Genomic DNA, 14954 nt, shown 5'->3' on the forward strand with positions numbered 1-14954 from the left:
CGTGTGCCCCACTCGCCAGCCGCTGCTGGCTCTCGGCATCTGGCTCCGCTCTGTCGGGCCCAGGTGCTTCCTTCTCGCCCGGCTCCCAAGGGAGCTCCCAGACGTGGGGAGAGCCTGGCCGGGGAAGCTGAGTCCAGGTAGGACGCAGGTGGAAACCGGAGCGGCCCTGCAGGAGCGGCAGAGTGGGCTGGCCGGGCGGCTGTGCAGAAGTGGGGGGCTGCGGACTGGCAGGGGGCTGGGGGCTGGGGGGCTGTGGGCTGCGGACTGGCGGGGGGCTGGGGGGGCCGCCTGCACCCGAGCACAGGTGCACAGGCAAGCTCGGCTTGAAGGTTCCCGTCTGTGCCAGCCCGTCTTTGACACCAGGCCTGCCCATGAAGTTCTAGCTAGTTGAGTATCAAGCCTTTCTAAAGAACCCCCTGAAGGAATGTTTTTTCTTTGTGCAAACAGTCCTTTTGTGCAGAGGGTGTTCTGTGGCTTCTTGGCACAGGCGCAGGTGGGTAACACCTGATTGAACATCACTCACTCAGGAGCGTCAAGACATGCACGGCACGTCAGCACAAAGCCAGCCTGCCGAGCGGGCACAGCGAGGTGTCCCCGAACGCGGCGCCACAGCAGCCCTCCCCTGCCAGTCCCCAGCGTCTGAGCGCCTGTCCAGCTCCCGGGGCCCCCCGCCACCCCCCGCCCCGGCCCTCTGCGTATTTCCCGAGAGCACGTGGCTGTCAGACCTTAGACGTTACCCCAGCTCCTAAGTGGGGAGCACAGGGAAAGGCGGTGTATTCCCAACCCGGGGGACCGCGCCGCTGGCCACCGCCTGGTCCGCAGTGGATGCTGGGGAAGTGCCGTCCACCTGCCCACCTGCCCAGGGGGAACGACTGGGGGCCTCCTTGCAGGGTTACCATGGGTCTGGAAGAGGGTCAGCAGAAGGTTCCTCTCACCAGATGCACACGCTGGGCCACTCGCTCGCCTGGGCAGGCTGCTCAGGATGGCACAGCTGCTCGCCCTTCGGGGGAGGTGGCCTGGAGGTGGGACGCGCTGCAGCCCTGGCTGTCCTGCTGATGAGAGGCACCCTTCACCTTGGCACCTGACATCCAGGTCCCAAAAGTCACCACAAAGAATGCCCCAGGGTCACTCCCGCTGGCCGTGAAGAGGCTGGGCAGCTCCGGGGCCGGAGGGCCTCAGTCCTACAGCACGAGGCTTGGGGTCCTGCTAGTAACCAGCAGGGCTGGGAGAGGTGCCCGCCCCACTGACACCTCGTGCAGCCTGCGAGGCTCCAGCCAGAGGCCCCGGCTGCACCGCACCCACGCTCCTGACCAGTAGGGACGGGACAGCAGAACACACCGACCAGCCGGATCTGCACGCAGGAACGTCCATCGTGGGGCGCCGGGGTGGCTCAGTCAGGTAAGTGTCCACCTTCTGCACAGGTCGTGACCTGGGGTCCTGGGATCGAGCCCCGCATCGGGCTCCCTGCTCGGCGGAGAGCCTGCTTCTCCCTCTCCCTCTGCCTGCCGCTCCCCCTGCTTGTGCTCTCTGTCAAACAAATAAATAAAATCTTTAAAAAGAGAGCGAGAAATGTCCATCGCTCCTCCCGAATGAGATTTCTGTGGGGTGAGCAGCCTGTCCACTAAGAGAGTCTGAGTGAAGAATGCCTTGAGAGACTGGCGAGCCTCCCTCCCGGGAAGGGTTGGACTGCAAAGCACCTTGCTGAGGGTGAGGGGGCCTGAGGACACCTGCCGAGCAATGCTTAGCCAGCGGGTCCCCCCTCGCTCGCCTGGGGACCCTCGGTCCCTGCCTGGCTGTGCCTCCTGCCCCCTGGCCCCTGGGCCCCAGGCTTCCTCGTCGTCCTGGACGATAATGGCCATGTCAGTGGCACAGACTCACCACTGTCTGGCCACTGTGGACTGTGCTAAATTAAAGTGGCTCCTGAATGAAACGACGCTTACGTCCTGAAAAAGGTTGCTCAGTGAACACGAAAGTAGAAGGCAAAGCATTTAGGAACCAGGCGGGGAACTCACAGGGCTGGTGTCCTAAGCCCCCGGACAGACATGGTGAGGGTGTGGTGGAGCTGCTGCATCTGGGGGGTGGCCTTGCTGAAGGCCTCTGACACGGAGGCACAGGGACATGTGGCCCCAGGTGACTGGATGCCACCGCCTGAGCCCCAGAGGTACCCTGGGGACCTGCAGGCCAGACAGGAGGAAGCGGGGCTACCGTGCGGCCTGCGGACAAGGCCAGGAGGCCTGGCCCACGCCTTGCTCTCATTGTTTCGTCTGTTTAACAGGTTGAGGGACACCAGCGGCGACTGGACTTCCAAGGACAAGTTTTGCTGACGGGACACGTGTGGAAACACCTTTAAGGAAAAGCAGGCCTTTTTATTTTTTATTTATTTTTATTTTTAAAATTTTTTATGATAGTCACACAGGGAGAGAGAGAGAGAGAGAGACAGAGACACAGGCAGAGGGAGAAGCAGGCTCCATGCACCGGGAGCCCGACGTGGGATTCGGTCCCGGGTCTCCAGGATCGCGCCCTGGGCCAAAGGCAGGCGCCAAACCGCTGCGCCACCCAGGGATCCCCAAGCAGGCCTTTTTGAATTGTGCTAAAGCAGAAAGTGGAGAAAAGTCTGCCACAGGGTGTGGGAGCCCCCATGGCCTCTGCCTGAGGCCGTGCCCTGGGCAGCCTTTGCGGGGGGACAGGGGCGCCTCCTGGAGCCCCCCTCGCCCAGCCCGGGGCACCTGGGGCTACGCTGAGCTTCGGGGGCCTGTGAGCGCCTTGGCCGACTGTGGCTTCGGCCCGTCCCGTCCAGCAGGGCCCATCCAGGCCCGTCTTCACGGCTGGCGGGCCGGTGGGCTACCTACCCCGTGTGGACGTACCGCACTTCGCTTCTCGGTCCGTTCATCTGCCAACGCCTTTGGGACGTCTCTAGTTTGGCCCTGTTAGGAATAAGGCCGCCAGGAGCACCCACGCGAAGGAAAAGCAGCCAGTCCCGGAACATTAAGGGCCGTAAGTTACGGTCAAAGGGCCTGAGCACGCGAGCGCAGGTGTCCCCCGGGCCGGGCGGCCTGGATCCACGGAGAGGCTCCTCCCCGAGGGCGGCAGGGACGGGATGCTGCCCACGCTGCCGCCCGCCTCGGGTGCTAGGGAGGGCGCCAGGGGATCGCCCCCCTGCCCGGGCCCGTGCACGGCCAGCCCCCGGCACCGCGTCAGCCGAGGAAGGACAGCCCCAGGGACGTGCGAACGCCCAGCACCTTCCCCAGGCCGCTGTCCGAGCGGGCGCCGGTCTCTTCTCACGCTCTGGGGGGTTTGGGACTGACCAGGCCTGCGGTGATTTGCTAAGGCCCCAGACCCTGCCGACGCGGAGACCGTGTTGTGCACAACGGCGGGCGCCACCGTGGGCAGGGGGGCCGTGGGCACAGGGACACGTGTTTCTAGTACGGTTGGTGCCTCTGCGGTTCCAGGTGCCTCAGCTGAGTGGACACGAGTCCCGGCCGCCAGCCTCTCCACACGATGCCATAAAGGCCTGGGTGGCCTCGGGAGCCGCTGGCCTTGTCCACGTGGCCCCGGCAGGGCTCTCACGGCCCAGTCCGACCCCCGTACAGATTCGGCCGCAAGATGTCCCCGGGACACTGCTCACCACGCCCGGACCTCGGGGGGCAGCCCAGAGCCCAGTGAGGGGCCGGCTGCCTGGGACCCTCCGGGCCCCTCTGTGCCCCCCTGTGCCCCTCTGCTTGCGCCTTCACAGGAAGCTGAGGGCCTGGGACGGACCCTGGGTCTGCGTCTGCCCACACCTCCTCTCTACCGTCTCCAGGGGCCAGGCCTGGCAGTCTACACACGCAGCCCACCTAGACATTCTGGAAGCATCTCTGGGTTTAGTAAGCCTCATGCTGGCTTGCAGTGCCCCGTCCCTTTGTCTGGGACACACACCTACCCCCATGGCTGTTTCTGTAAACACGGGGATCCTACCGAGTCACCAGGACTCTTGATGAGCTGACAACAGGGACATGTATGGGGCCTCCTCGGCGTCAAAGCCCAGGTCTTGGGGACAGAGCCTAGGCGGGGTGGCCGGCACCGCCACGGCGGCTTCGCAGCCTCGGCAGCGGGTTCCGGGAGGGCTGCCGGCGCAGGAACCCAGGGGGCTCGCCTCGGCACCCCCCAGCCTGTGAGGCGCACCCTCCCACGGGCGCTCGCGAGGCGGGTGTCGGCACCCCCCGCCGTGGCGTTCAGGCTTCCGCGAGGAGGCCACGTGCCTTCCGAGAGTCGCCCGACTGTTCTTTGCTGTTTGGCCTCAGCCTGTGGCTGCCTGGCCACAGGCAGGAAAGGATTAGCCGAGGTTGGCCTTCTAGAATGACCACCCACAGCCCAGCTTTGCCTTTGGTGGTGTCAGCGGACGGGCGCCTCTTGCGGAGGGAGGCAAGGGAGAGGAGAACAGCAGGGAGCAGACCACGCCTGGGGTTCCAGCATGTCCCAGGAGAACACCTCCAGCACGTGGCCTCTTGTGGCTTGGCGAGGCCATTCTCATTGTCTCTGACCTGACAGCCTCCCCGTGAGGAGCACCCGGAGTGTGGCTTTCTTGGCAGTTCCCCTCCCGTCTGAGGTTCGAGTGCCTGCAGCCTAAACAGAGCCTCTCCTTCTGACATTCGTCATGTGGAAATCCTGGATGTGTCCCCCAACATCCGGTGAGCGGCTACAGGATGCCTGGGGGCCGGCATTGTCCCTCCCAAGTGCTGGAGGACACTCACCAGCGCCTCTGTCCCACAGGCCCGTGTGGGTGGGGGTAGGCGTCCCCAGGATGGGCCTCCATGAGCCCAGGTCCCCGGGGAGCCTGGGCAGTCTAGTGGGGTCTTTCCTCAAGAGGCCAGGGTGGCTGAGGGGTGGTGTCTACTTTGGTGGCCCGGGTCAGACCTCTGTCTGCTAGATCCAGAATGCTTCCGCTCCAGCAGACCAAGCTAGGCTTGATGGGGCTGCCTGTCAGCTCCACTTCCAGGACCCCAGCGTCACCAGTGCATGCCCACACCTCTGCAAGTCTGGCTGCTGGTGGCCCTGCTGCCACCACACAACCACACCTACCTGGTCTTGGGCAACTAAGGGCCACTACTAGGCCTTGCCACTCCGAGACCCAGTGACTCCACTGCATTCAGAGACCCTTGCTCTGTGGCAGTGGCTCCAACGGACCTGCAGAGAAACCACAGAGCTCTCCACGGATGCTGGGCTCCCCTTGAGGATGTATTCCTCAAAGTCACAGGGAACGGCTCGACCCCTCCTGTGGAGCACGAACACGTCTCATGTGCTAAGTCCCCTCGAATACCCCAATCTCCCCAACCTCTTGGGTCACTCCCTCTGCAGCACTGGGGTGGTTTTGGAATCTCAGCCGTACTCCGCGAACCTGCCTCAGGTCGCTGTCCATATCTCAACCAGGCAACCACACTCTGGGGCCCTTTCTAACTCCTTGACTGCAACAGTCCAGACCCTCTGTGAGTGGCCCTGTTTCCATGGATTTGGCCTGATGCGTTTCATATTCCTGCCACCTGGATCCCACACGTGTTCTCCAGATTTCTCTCTGCATGAAGTTCTTCTGGAGTGTAGCCACCTCATCACGGGCCACACTTTGTGCCTCACCCTTTGGGGCCTCCTGGGGCCTGAGTCTAGTTATAAGCAAAGCTGAGGTGGGGGGAGGTGGTTCTGAGTGGCCCACAAGGACCCTGCCCCAGGGAGAGCCATGCTGGGTCCTTCAGGTAAAGGAGGTCTGACTTCTTCAGGCAGAGACCGTAGGGGGTTCTTCTGGCAAAAAAAGCCAGTGGAACAAAGGGGTTTGAGGCCTCTGGCTTCCTCAGTGACTGCCCACAGCCCCCCCCCCCCAATTTCCAGGGTCCTATTCCTTCCCAATCAACAGCCGGCTTTAAAAGATGCCCTGACGGCTGGGCCCAGCCACGTGTGGAAGGAGACTCTGGACACACCACCTGCGTCAGCTGCTAATTCCCAGGTGCCCTGGGTGCACAGCAATGGCTGTGACTGCGTTGATGGCTGTGTCAGCCCCACTTATTCCTGCCATGCTTTCTATCCTGAAACCACCCTGGAGATGGCACTTTGCCGTCTTTGGTCTTCCCCTCTTTGGGGCGGCCCTTCCTCCCATGGATCCTGTGGTTGGCCTGGCCTTGAACCACGAGCCCACTTTGCCTTTGCCATCATCCACAGCCTACCCTCCTTCTGCCTTGCTTCCTTGAGGGGTCTGGTCACTTCTTTCTAGTGGTTCTGGCTTCAGCCCTGTGCATCAGGAGCTCCTAGCCATCTTTGGGGTGAGGAGCCCCAAGGACTCAGCAGGACCTGGGGACCACGTTTGGTGTCCCCCCCACTAGACAAGGGTCAACTGCCCTGCCTGGTGGAAGGTCTGAGGATAGCTCTCTGGAGTCAACCCTAAGGGAGAATCAAGGGTGTCATCTCAGAGAATTTGTGCCATGAGCCTGTAGGTGTACATCTAGAGGTTTATTGTAAAGCAGCCCCAGGCTGGCCTCACCTGAGCCACAGATGCCCAGGTGTCTGGCCCAGTTACTCCTTGTAGACTGCAGAGTCACTGTCGTACAGATGCTGTATATCATGAAAGGAAACCCGCCTTGTGCAGAAAATGAAGACTCCATGGACCAGGCACCTCTGGCAACTGGAGGAGGAGGAGAACTGTGACTGGCTAGTTCTCCTGGGTCCTGATGCACGGTTCCACATGTCTGGGTCAGGCCGAAGCATGGGCACCCACCTCCCCGCCCTCCGTATGTCCCAACAATGGAGTGGAAGAGTCAGTGCTGATTGGGTAGAGCGACCAGATGCTGATGCGCTGATCCCCAGACCCTGCGGCCAGCAAGCCATCAGTGGCAAAGGCCACGCAGTGGATGGTAGCACTGTGGAAGGACAGTACAGCCAGTGGCTTCATTGTCCGCCAGTGAAACACACGGACACGATGGTCCCAGCCCGCAGTGGCCAGGATCTTGCGGTCCGGCCGGATCTTGACATCAGCAATCCCAGGATTGGTGAGTTCGTGAGTTCGGCACACCTATAAGTAAGAGCAGCACAGAGAACCATGAAGTGGCTTCTTAGACATGTCACAGGGGCTCCCACCCATGGACATCCCCAGCCTAGCAGCCAGAACATGGAGTGAAATGTAGGCCACCAAGATGACTGTATGCTCCTGCAAACTTAGCCCCTGTCTCCCAGGAGCCAGGCACAGACCTGCTGAGGGGAGCAGCCTGACTACTGTGTTTGGCATAGTCCTTGGGTTATGACAGAGACTTTGAGCCCTTCCCTCAGAGAGCCCCGGGGGCCCCGCAGAGCTGCTCCTCTACACCAGGCCTGGGAACAATTTAGGGGCTACTCTGTTTCTTTCCCTATCAGCCCCTCAGGAGACACCTCAGTGGGCTGGGTCCTGGGGTCCCTCTCCATGGAAATACACTGCCCTCTAGAATCTAAGCAAGAGGCATCCCCAGCTTGAGAGCAGCATAAAGTCTGCATTTTTCCCTTCTGGGGAAATTCACCCACCCCACAGCATGAGTATGAGAAACACAAAGTCCACCTTCAGAGAGGGGTTGAAGGGCCACCAAGAGGGGGAGCTGGTAGGTGCAGGCCCGGCCAGTAGGGGACAGCATTGAAGGTGTAGACCTGCAGAGCCTGCCACACTGGCCATGGCAGAAACCTTAGTCCCTAGCTCGGTTCCAAGAGGAGGGCAGGCAAAACAAAACAAGGAATTGCATGGGCGTGTTCTATCTACACAGAGGCACTGGGAGCCAACCTTCTTCTGGAGGCTGAGCACTCCCACGGTCAGTGCTGGGTGATGACCCCTCACCGACACACGCCTCCTGCAGCAGGTAGGGAATCAGAGCTGCCTTTGTGGTCACAGCCATTCATGGTTATATGGCACTGTCTCATGCATTGGAACCTGGCATCTCTGTCCCCACACACTAAATAACAAAGGCACTTTGCCATCATTGTGGCAATACACAGTAGCCACTTCCTTCTACTGATCCTGTGTTTGGCCTAGCCCTGTGCACCATGAGCTCCTGTCCCCCTGAAGTTGCCTTTGCAATCCCTCATCAGCACACCCTTTTCTCCTAATTCACTTCCTAATGGGGCCCTGGCAATCTCAGTTAAGAATCACTCATCTCGGGGATCCCTGGGTGGTTCAGCAGTTTAGTGCCTGCCTTTGGCCCAGGGCGTGATCCTGGAGTCCCAGGATCGAGTCCCACATTGGGCTCCCTGCGTGGGGCCTGCTTCTCCCTCTGCCTGTGTCTCTGCCTCTTTGTGTGTCTCTCATGAATAAATAAATAAAATCTTAAAAAAAAACAAGAATCGCTCATCTCTGCAAAGATAACACAAAGGAAAAGGAGAAAAGAAACATGGAAAAACAAATGGCAACATTTCTTGGAAGTGAACAAAAATTGTCACCAAGGATTTTTTGCTATAATTGAACAAAACAAAACCTCATGAAGCAATTACCTCTATAAAACAAGAACCTAAAGTAGCAAAACACAGAGGAGGAAAGCTGAACTCACAGAGCACAGGAGACAAGAGGAAGGCAGAACTCAGAGAACTGGAGGGGAATGGGAAATGGTAGAAGGAGACTGGAATAAGACAGTAAGAGCAGTAATGATAAAAAGCGAGCAAAGTGAAAGAAGGGAAACAGTTACAATGGACTGGAGAGAAAATAGCAGACGTGGAAGATAGCGGTGCTCTAACATCAGTGATATCGAAAATAAATTTTAATTTCTAGATAATTAAAGCCTTATGCTCCAGATCTAAAGACAAGACATAGGATGTCAGTGTTAAGATAGACCTTAGGAAAATCACTGGAATTAACAGCTAAAAAACCCGTTTTGGCAGTCAGGCAAAAAGATCATGTCAATTGTGAGGTAAGGTTTAGGCTGTCCTCAAAATGTTCCTTGGCCACCTCTGTGCCAGCAGACATGGAGGCTATGAAGGGAGGCATGGTCCAAGAATTTTATATCCAGCCAAACTGCTGCTCAAGTATAAAAACAATAGACAAGCATTTTTGAACATGTAAGAACTTAAAGAATATGCTCCCGTAAGCTCTTCTTGAAGGACTGGAAGATTAACTCTGGTCTCATAAGAGATAACAAGAGAACTTTAGCAGATGACCTGGCAAAGCAAGGAATCTACTTACCAGTAGGATTAGATCTAAAACAATACGTGGATTATGGCTATAGAACCGGTTATGTAACTAACCGAAATATGGGAGGATAGTGAGAGAGATGTGATGTCTGTTAAATTCACTGATTTACTCACCTTTTGTCATTTGGGGCCTACGATACAATAGTCAACCTCATACTTGTGAGATTATTTGACAACCCACTGTAAGTAATGATTAAACCATTACTTCTTTCCCCACTGCTGACACTAGATGCCATGTTTTCCTAGTATTTGCCCTTTTATTTCTCCACAAAAATATACTCAACAGATTTAAAATTAGATTCTGAAGTTAAATCCAAATCTGTGCTATGTGTAAGAGAGACCCCAGAAGAATGACTGGCAAAGATATACCAGGAGAGTGCAGACAAGAGAAACGGGGATCCAATGTCAGTAATAGGAAACACTGAATTTAGAGAAAAAAAGCATGAAGATAGACTATGTACCATATTTATCAATGATAAAGGGTACAATTCACAATGAAGAGCTATGACTATCCTAGAGATAAACAGGCATATTGTTCATGAAGCAAAAATAATAGGAACGTGGCTAAAGCTATAATGGTATAACTGAGACCAGACCAGTCCTCATGCTATTAAACTTATCAAGCTGGACAAAATATATCAAGCAACCATGTCCAGGTCATGGACAATAGGTGGGGAGGGGCAGCTGATGACGTGAGCCCCCCAAACACTCTAGCAGCAATCTGCCCAGGGAAACGTCTCCACTACGGAATCTACGTGGTGCACAGAGGCCACGTGAAGCTGAGAGGCAGAGATCGGAGTGTGGGGGCAGTTAGAGCAGCTCAGTCTGTGGGGTGACCCAGCAGCATGGAAGCAACTGGGGGACGGACTGAAGGTCGTGTCTGGGCTCCCGATCAGTCCTTGTGTGAGAGCTGGGCTGTGTATACTCCAGACACCACATGAGGTTTACCAGACAGTGACTACAGCAGGGTTAAATCGAACAGGAGATCAATAGTGATCGTGGATCCAGTCAGCCTGAGACAAACACTGCCTGACAACTCAGGACCAGCTAAGATCCCACAATGGTCTTGCTTTGGGAATAAGGACCAAACCTTCAGGTAGGGCCTATTCTGGACCGACTGTAACAATGCTAGGGACGGAGCTCTGCACAGTCTGAAGGAGAGGCAGAGGAGCCTGGGAAAGACCCTGGGTTTTCCACATATCTGCTCCAACAGAGAATCAACCCAAGACTACCCAAGCTCAAGGTGAACAGCCAGTAACTGAACTGCCTGCAAGAACAAAAGCAAATATTCTTCAGAGCAAAAGATTAGAATTCTGCGTCTCTATCATGTATCACTTACAATGTTGAGCATACAAACAAAAATGTATTAGACATGCAAAGATGCAGGAATATATGACCCCCAGTCCACTGGAAAAAAAAAAAAAAAGCAGTAAATAGAAACTGGCCCAGAATGGCACAGATGTTGAACATATCAAAGACTTTAAAGCAGCTATTTAAATATGTTCCAAAAAAATGAAAGAAAACGCATTCAAATAATTATAAGGAACAATTGCCCTGATGAGTGAACAGACAGGAATTATTAGCAGAAAAAAAATGGAGATTATAAAAAAGAATCAACCCAGAACAGCTAACATACTATGTTAAAGGAGAAGAACAAAGTCGGAGGCCTGACACTACCTGACTTCGGGACTTCCTATAAAGCTACAGTGGTCAAGACAGTGTGGTATTGATGAAAGAAGAGACAGATCAAAGAAACAGAATAGAGAGCCCAGAAATAGACCCACATAAATAGAGTCAACTCATCTTTGACAAAGGAGCAAAGGAAACATAACGAAGGAAAAGAGACTCTTTTTAACAAGCAGTGCTGGAAAAACTGGACATCCACGTGCAAAAATATGAATCTAGACAAAGACCTCACGCCTCTAATTCACAAAAAATAACTCAGAATGGATCACAGACCTGAATATAAAATGCAACATTATAAAAATCATAAAAGGTAACATAAGACAGAAATCTAGATGACCCTGGGCTTTGCAATGACATTTCAGATACACCCCCAAAGGCACGATCCATGAAAGAAAGGATTGATAAGCTGAGCTTCACTAAAATTAAGACTTTCTGTTCTGTGAAAGACACTTGCAAGAGAATGAGAAGGCAAGTGACAGAACAAGAGAAAATATTTGCAGAAGACACACCTGATAAAGGACTATTATCCAAAACATACAATAAAACTCAACAATAAGAAAACAAACAACCTGATGAAAAAATGGGGGAAAGTGTGTAACACACACCTCATCAAAGATCACAACAAGTAAGCACGTGAGAAGGGCCTCCGTCACACGTTACCGGGGAAATGCAAATTAGAAAAATGACCAGGATAACCCTGTATGTCAACTATACTTCAATAACAATAACCAAGAAAAAAATAGTCAGATACCCACTACACATTTGTCAGAATGGCCAAAATCCAGAACACTGACAACACCAAGTGCTGGCAAGGACATAGAGCCACAGGAACCCACATTCACTGCTGGCGGGAATGCAAAACACTATAGTCACTTTGGAAGACAGCTTGGTGGTGTCTTAACAAAACTAAATGTACTCTCACCATGTGATCTAGAAATTGCATGCTTTATATTGACCCAAAGGAGCTGAAACTTTATATCCATACAAAAACTGTGGGGTGGCCTGGGTGGCTCAGTCAGTTAAGCATCTGACTCTTGATTTCAGCTCGGGTCATGACCTCAGGATCATGAGATTGAGCCCTGAGTCAAGCCCTATGCTGGGTGTGGAATCTGCTTAAGATTCGCTCTTCTCCCTCTCCCCCCCACCCCCAAATATTTCACATCAGTTTTATTCAGCTTTATTCATAATTGCCAAGACTTGGGAAGCGACCAAGATGTCCTTTAATAGGTGAATGGATAAATACACTGTGGTGCATCCAGACAACAGAATATTATTCAGTGCCAAAAAGAAATGAGCTATCAAACTATAAAAGACACAGAGGAACCTTAAATGCATATCACTCACTGAAAGGAGCCATTCTGAAAGGTGACATACTGTATGATTCCAGCCATATGACGTTCTGGAAAAGGCAAAACCAAACCATAGAGAGAGCAAAACAATCAGTGGTTGTCAGGGGTCAGTGGGGGAGGAAGAATCACTGGGCAGAGCACAGAGGATTTTTAGGGCAGTGAAGACACTGCATGTGATACTATAATGGTGGACACATGTCATTATATGTTTGTCCAAACCCACAGAAAGCACACCACCAAGAGTGAACTCACGGTGAACTGTAGACTCTGGGTAATAGTGTGTCAGTGTACACCTGCCTGTTGTACCAGTTGTCCCACTCTGCTGGGCCACTGATAATGTGGGAGGCTGTGCATGCGTGGGGGTGGAGGGCAAGGGACATGTGGGATATGTGTGTACCTCCCTCTCAATTTTGTGTGAATCTAAAACTGTTCTAAAAACCAGTGTTTTATGGAAAAAAAAAAAAAAGAACCCACAATAGAAAATGTATAACTGAGCAGCTTAATAACTAAAATGAGGGACGCCTGGGAAGCTCAGTGGCTGAGCATCTGCCTTTGGCTTGGGACATGATCCCGGGGTCCTGGGATCCTCCCCACATGGAGCCTGCTTCTCCCTCTGCCTGTGTCTCTGCCTCTCTCTGTGTGTCTCTCATGAATAAATAAAATCTTTTTTAAAAAAGCAACTGAAATGAAAAGCTTGTAGGACAGGCAGAATGGCAGATTTTAATCATTAAAAAAAGTCAGTAAACCAGAGGACATATCAATAGACATTATTCAACCTGAAGAAGAAAGAGGAAAATGGCTGAAGAAAACTGAACAAAGCCTCAGGGACTATGGAATGATATCCAACTGTCTAACTCATGGAAGTTCCAGGAGAGTCAATGTACTAAAAACCACAGATGAACAAATGCTTGAAAGCCGCATGGAGGGTCTGGGAATAATGATAAGCCACGATGAATTCTTACTAGAAACTATGGACACTAGATGACAGTGGAACACCTTTAAAGTGCATGAAGAAAAATGAAACCACCATCCCTAGACACTCGAGGCAGAATTCTTTTTTTAAAAAGAGGGTGAAATAGTCATTGTTCATAAACAGAAGCTGGAGAATCTTTTGCCAGGAGAACTACACTTCAAGACATGCTACAGGGTGTTCTTCTGGATAAAGGGAAATAAAACCAGACAGAAACTCAGATCTACACAAAGAGCACCAGAAATGGTAACAGATGGGTGAACAGAAACTCCAGTTGACCCTTAAACAACACGTAGGTTAGGGGTGCTGACTCCCTGTGCAGTTGAAAATCCATGTATCACTTTTGACTCCCCCAAAACTACCAGTGGCCTATTGTTGACTGTTAACTGATAACATGAACAGTCAATTAACACATATTTTGTATGTTATATGTATTATATATTGAATATTCTAACTAAAGAATTATATATTGCATATTCTCACTAAACTAAGCTGGAGGAAAAAATATTAATAAAATCTTAAGGAAGAGAAAACACATTTATAATACTATACTTATATACTTATAATTCTGTACTTATAGAAAAAAAATCTGGGGGCACCTGGGTCTTCAATCTCAGCTCAGGTCTTGATCTCAGGTTTATGAGTTCAAGCCCCACACCTGGGCTCCCCACTGGACATGGAACCTACTGGGAAAAAAAAGTCTTCATATAAGTGGACCTGCACGGTTGAAACCCAATGTTCAAGGGTCAACTGTATTATGCTTTTTTATTTCCTGTAAGTTTTTAGAAATAACTGATGATTTAACGCAAAACCAGTAACATTGTAAAGTGGAATTTATAAGACGTATAGAAGTAGAATGTGTAACAGCAGCAGGAGATAGGGTGGGAGGGTGGTATATGGGATCATTCTAGCATGTGGTGATGACACCAGTCAGGGGAGCGGGGTGGCAACACTGGCTGGGTAGAGGTGGGTACGTCAATGATGCGTACCGTGAGCTGCAAGTAGCCACTCAGAAGAAAATGATAAGAACTATATCAAAGAAACCAAGAGGAGAAATAAAATGGAAAACTAAGAAATGGATATTTGATTAACACACAAGGAGGCAGGAAAGGAGTAAAACAGAGCCAAAAACAGAGGTGATGGGTGGAAAACAAATATCAAGGTAGCAGACTTCATGCCACGCACATCAATAACTACGTTAAGTACAAACAGGCTAAATGCTCCAATTAGAAGGCAAAGATTGTTAGAAAGGATTAAAAAGCAAGACTACAAAAAGATGCTTTTTAAACATAAAGAGATGGACAGGGGATCCCTGGGTGGCTCAGCGGTTTAGCGCCTGCCTCTGGCCCAGGGGTGTGGTCTTGGAGTCCTAGGATCGAGTCCCACATCAGGCTCCCTGCATGGAGCCTGCTTCTCCCTCTGCCTGTGTCTCTGCCTCTCTCTCTCTCTCTGTATCTCTCATGAATAAATAAATGAAAATTTTTAAATAAAATAAAATAGAATAAAGAGATGGACATAGGTTGAAAATAAAATAAAATAGAATAAAGAGATGGACATAGGTTGAAAATAAGACATGACTCAAAAAGGGGAAACCCAAGAAAGCTGCTCCTGCTGCATTAGTGTCAGACCAGCCGACCCCAAGACAAGGATGTGTTATACCTGGAACTAACCACTCATTGTGTGTCAACCGCACTTCAATGAAAAAAAGCAAATTATGGGGGCACCTGTGTGGCTCAGCAGTCGGGCGTCTGCCTTGGGCTCAGGGCGTGATCCTGGAGTCCCAGGATCGA

General features: G+C 52.3%; 1 protein-coding gene across 5 annotated transcripts in view; it reads right to left on the reverse strand.

The window, feature by feature from the left end:
* Positions 1-6450: 6450 nt before the first annotated feature.
* The window catches only part of GNB1L (G protein subunit beta 1 like), a 59691-nt gene continuing 51187 nt past the window's right edge, over positions 6451-14954 (reverse strand). For all 5 annotated transcript variants that reach the window (XM_077874717.1, XM_077874718.1, XM_077874716.1 and 2 more), the window contains one exon: positions 6451-7030. In XM_077874717.1, coding sequence (XP_077730843.1) covers positions 6713-7030 — 318 coding nt within the window. In that variant the 3' untranslated portion in view covers positions 6451-6712. The remainder of the gene's footprint in view (positions 7031-14954) is intronic.

Source organism: Canis aureus, chromosome 27, assembly GCF_053574225.1.
Source record: "Canis aureus isolate CA01 chromosome 27, VMU_Caureus_v.1.0, whole genome shotgun sequence".
Classification (NCBI taxonomy): Eukaryota; Metazoa; Chordata; class Mammalia; order Carnivora; family Canidae; genus Canis; species Canis aureus.